This window comes from Rhincodon typus, chromosome 9 (assembly GCF_021869965.1).
Source record: "Rhincodon typus isolate 14 chromosome 9, sRhiTyp1.1, whole genome shotgun sequence".
Lineage (NCBI taxonomy): Eukaryota > Metazoa > Chordata > Chondrichthyes > Orectolobiformes > Rhincodontidae > Rhincodon > Rhincodon typus.
Window position 1 is genome coordinate 51,300,907 of NC_063340.1, and position 4,206 is coordinate 51,305,112.

Genomic DNA, 4,206 nt, shown 5'->3' on the forward strand with positions numbered 1-4,206 from the left:
CTTTCTGATGAAGGATCTAGGCCCGAAACGTCAGCCTTCCTGCTCCTATGATGCTGCTTGGCCTGCTGTGTTCATCCAGCTCTACACCTTGTTATCCTGGATGGTACTGACCTTCTTGAGTTGTTGTTGTAGTCACATTTTATCGAGGAAAAACTTTTGATACCAGCATTCCCATCCCACAATGTGCTCATTGGAAGTCCTCAACCCTAATGTATTTCAGTCACCTCCTTCCTCAATTCATGTTTTCCCTGTATATCTCACCATGTTGATCCTGATTACCCAAATCCATTGCCAAGGTCCACAACCCGGTCTCGGCAAATCGTACCTCGTCTGGATTTCATATTGCTCCCTGACTGTTGTCCCAGAAGCAGGCAGTACTCCTGGTGAGTTTGACTGGCTGGCGTTCTGAGATGGGCATCCTCTCCAATGGCTAACTAGCCATGCTCAAGTGGGCTTATTACTGATTCTAGCACTCAAGGACCTCATTCCTCAATGTAAAATTCAACCATGATCTGTGTTTTTAAAGCATCCCAAACCAATTAATTGTGAAAACACTATGATTGCCCTCAAGAACAATGATTAGTACCAATGTTCTTTCTAGAAGAGTAGAAATTTGCAGTTGTCCTCCTGATTGTTAACTAGTAACTGTAAGGAATTCAGCATAGACTTTCAACTCACTGACCAAAATTCGTGTGATTAGCTGTCCTTAATGGAAGCTACCCAATTTTTACTCTGCAGTGAGGAATTTGACACCCTGCTGTGATATGGCAATGAAATCACAAAGAAGCTAGCAAATTCATTTGACTCAGTTAATTAACATGGAAATTCTAAAAGACAATCAATACATGAAATAGTTAATCTATGATGTTTCGTTTCAGTGATGTGGCAGTTATTTTTAAACTGAAGTTCATTGCTGTTGTGACTAGCTCGCTTTGAACATTCAACCTTTCAATGAATCTGATTAAATAAGCTGCAAAAAAAAAAGGAAAAACATTCAAAAGACTAGTGTCTCAAAGTGTCAGCACCTTCAAGAGGGAAAATGTAGTTAAAGAAAGCAGAAAATATGTAAAATATTGTTACATATTTTTTCAAAACTATGACTTTTGAAATAGTTGTTATGTGCTAGTTTAAATAGTTCTCTCATAAAATTGGTTCCAGATTTTGCTAGATTGCTCTAAATAGCTGTCTTTGTTCCAAAATATTAGAGCTCGTCAAGATGCAGTTCTAAAAGAAGACACTTTACACTTGAATCATCAATTGAAATAGTGTAACAATCCTTCTATCAAGTAGGTCATTTTGCTGTTTTGGCACTCTTATGTTACTTACTATTAATCTACATGATATAGCCTTAACCTGGTTTCATAAGTTGGTTTGAAACAGAAATTTTGATCATGTTGATGTGACATGCAACATATTTAAGTCTTTGCAGAATTTTTAAGGAGATCATTTAAATTTAAATTTGCATGCTTTCACTCAAATATTTCATGACTAGGAAACTAAATATTACAAGAACAACTAGCACTTACGTTGAATCTTTACAGTAGAAAATGTCCCAAGGTGATTTATAGTATTGTATTTGAAAAAAAATGGATGGACTACCAAAAAGCTTCGTGACAAAAGGTGGATTTTTAGTAGGACTGCAAAGAGGACAGGCATGTCTGAGAGATTAGGGAGAAAAGTTTAGGCAGCTGAAAGCCCGACTGAGAGATGAAGGAGAGAAATTTGGGCAACTAAAAGCATGGCCAAAGGTGCGGGTACTGTATTGAAGGTCAAATTTTGATGGGTTTGGCATTCAATTACATTGCAATTTTAATACTGAAGATGTAATATTCAATAATGGTTCACATATGGTAAGATACTATTATTTGCACAAATGATTTCTTTTGAATCTAACTGTTCCCCAAATGGTTGCATGCCGCACTCTATTGGTCTTTCAAATCAGGAGTTTTGAGCAGAATAGATGATTTGTAGTTAGTTTTGTCCAGGCATCTGAGTCCTTTGAAAATATAAATTGTGGAAGCCTTCTATTAACTGTAAAAACACAAAATTGAACCATGTGACACATTTATCACTTTAACAGTTTCAGACTAAAGGTTTTTCCTGCTCCATTTAAACAGTATCACTTCAAATGGGTCTGACTCAAATTGAAATTTACAGATACAGGTGGTAGAATGCTCTAGTTTCTCAGTGAAGAGTCCATTCTTCATGTGAAGGTCATGTGCAGCTTAGCTAAGAGGACGCTTACACTTTAATCCAATGTCCATATACCGCTTTCTTTTAGGACTCTGGTTAGACCCCATTTGAAGTCCTGTGAGCAGATCTGTGTCCCACACCTCAAAAAGGCCTTGGGGTGAGTACAACATAGGTTTAGAATGATGCCTGTATTTCAGTGGCTAACTTATGAGGACAGATTGTACAAATTAGGCCCGTTTTCTCTAGAATTTAGAAGGATAAGAGGTGATCTGATCAAAGTCTTCAAAATATTAACAAGACAAGACAGAGTAGATAAAGATAAACTATTTCCACTGGTTGGAGATTCTAGAACTAGGGCACATAATCTAAAGAAGAATTAAGGCCACATTATTTAGGAGAGATATTAGAAGCACTTTTACACACAAGGGTGATAGATGTTTGGAACTCTTCATAACTGGCAGTTGATGCTAGATTTTAAATCTGAAATAGATAATTTTTTTGTTAAGCAAATATATTAATGGAAATGGGCCAAAGGCAGGTATATGGACTTGGGCCACAGATCAGCCACGATCTCATTGAATGACAGGACAGGTTCAGGGGGCTAAACAGCTTACTTCTGTTCCTATGAATTGCTTGATTGCAATTTGTTTTACTTACCCCATTCTCAGCTAAGTAATAATAATAAAGCTAAAATTAGTACCTCTGCTAAAATCTCAGTTAGAGTCAACTATTTCTGCACTATTCTGAGTAAAACCGAAGATCCACCAAATCTGGATAAGTCAATAATACAATACATGATACCCTTACCACTGACTGATTAGATTGCTTTAGGGTTTGGATATTTTACAAATAACTGTGGAGAAGATATGGTGTACCTACCTATCTGAAAGTTCTACAAGCCTTTCAAATTCTCCAGAATGCTCCGTTACTGCCACAAGAGCTAGAAGTCCAGCCTGTGAAGATCAAAAATTGCTGCACTAGATTATCGTACTCAAAACAGTAACAGCAGTATGTATTACCACAGGGTGCAATTCAAAATAGAACACTGTTGCTTAGCTCTAACTAAAAGCTGCATCATTATCAAGAATGAAAGCTAAGGTGATAACCCACCTTGTCACATGTTACACCACATCAGCTAAGGAGTGTCAGTTATGAAACTGAGTCTGTTACATTGTTTAATATGGCTTTCTGTGAAACAGCCAGACTACATATAGTCAGAAACACATGGTTGCATTCTCATCAGACCGTCCAATTTGAAAATATTGGTCCAGATGGGGTAAAATTGGTATTTAAAAGATAAGTATAGAATTTGTTTAGAAATGCTCAAACTTTCTTGTAATTTCACCAGAAGTGCAGTGAAAGCTCTATTGCATGTGTAAACAGGATTGCAACTACCTTTCCCAAGAAGTTACACATTATAGCCACAGCAGTTTGGAGGAATTTCTGACTAGTAGTTATAGCCCTAAAACCAGCAATACCAATTTAAAAATATTTGTATTTTGATGATTACATGCAAACAAACACATTTATCAGTGTTTTATTTATTCTGAGAATTGATTAATTGAAATAAATGAACACTATACCTCTTTCGCTTGCTCTATCACTGCATCGATATCCTAAAATAAAAATAACAAGATTAGTAATGCTATCCATATCCAAATGATGACTTTATCTAAATGAATTTATCAAAGATAATTGTGCAAATTAAAAATATGATTGGGCATTAATGAAACAGTTGTTACATATGAGCTATGTTGTATATTTTCTGGTACTGAATACAATTCTAAAGACTGGGAATCCTTCCAGACATTCTAACACAACTGTGGAATGAAAACTCCAATCAGTAACAGCAGTATGTATTACCACAGGGTGCAATTCAAAATACAACACGGTTGCTTAGCTTGTTGTATCCTGCATGCATCCTTTCAAATTTATCACACCAGACAGTTTGCATCAGAGAGTTCAACATGACATCTCTGAGGTGTCATGGTCAGGTCCATAACATAGCTCAGG

At 36.4% G+C, this 4,206-nt stretch overlaps 1 protein-coding gene across 1 annotated transcript in view; it reads right to left on the reverse strand.

Moving 5' to 3' along the window:
* LOC109930350 (putative deoxyribonuclease TATDN3) overlaps positions 1-4,206 on the reverse strand; it is a 94,488-nt gene that overhangs the window by 20,788 nt on the left and 69,494 nt on the right. The window contains exons 2-3 of the mRNA XM_048601322.1: positions 3,777-3,809; positions 3,073-3,146 (exon numbers count right to left, since the gene is read on the reverse strand). Coding sequence (XP_048457279.1) covers positions 3,073-3,146; positions 3,777-3,809 — 107 coding nt within the window. The remainder of the gene's footprint in view (positions 1-3,072; positions 3,147-3,776; positions 3,810-4,206) is intronic.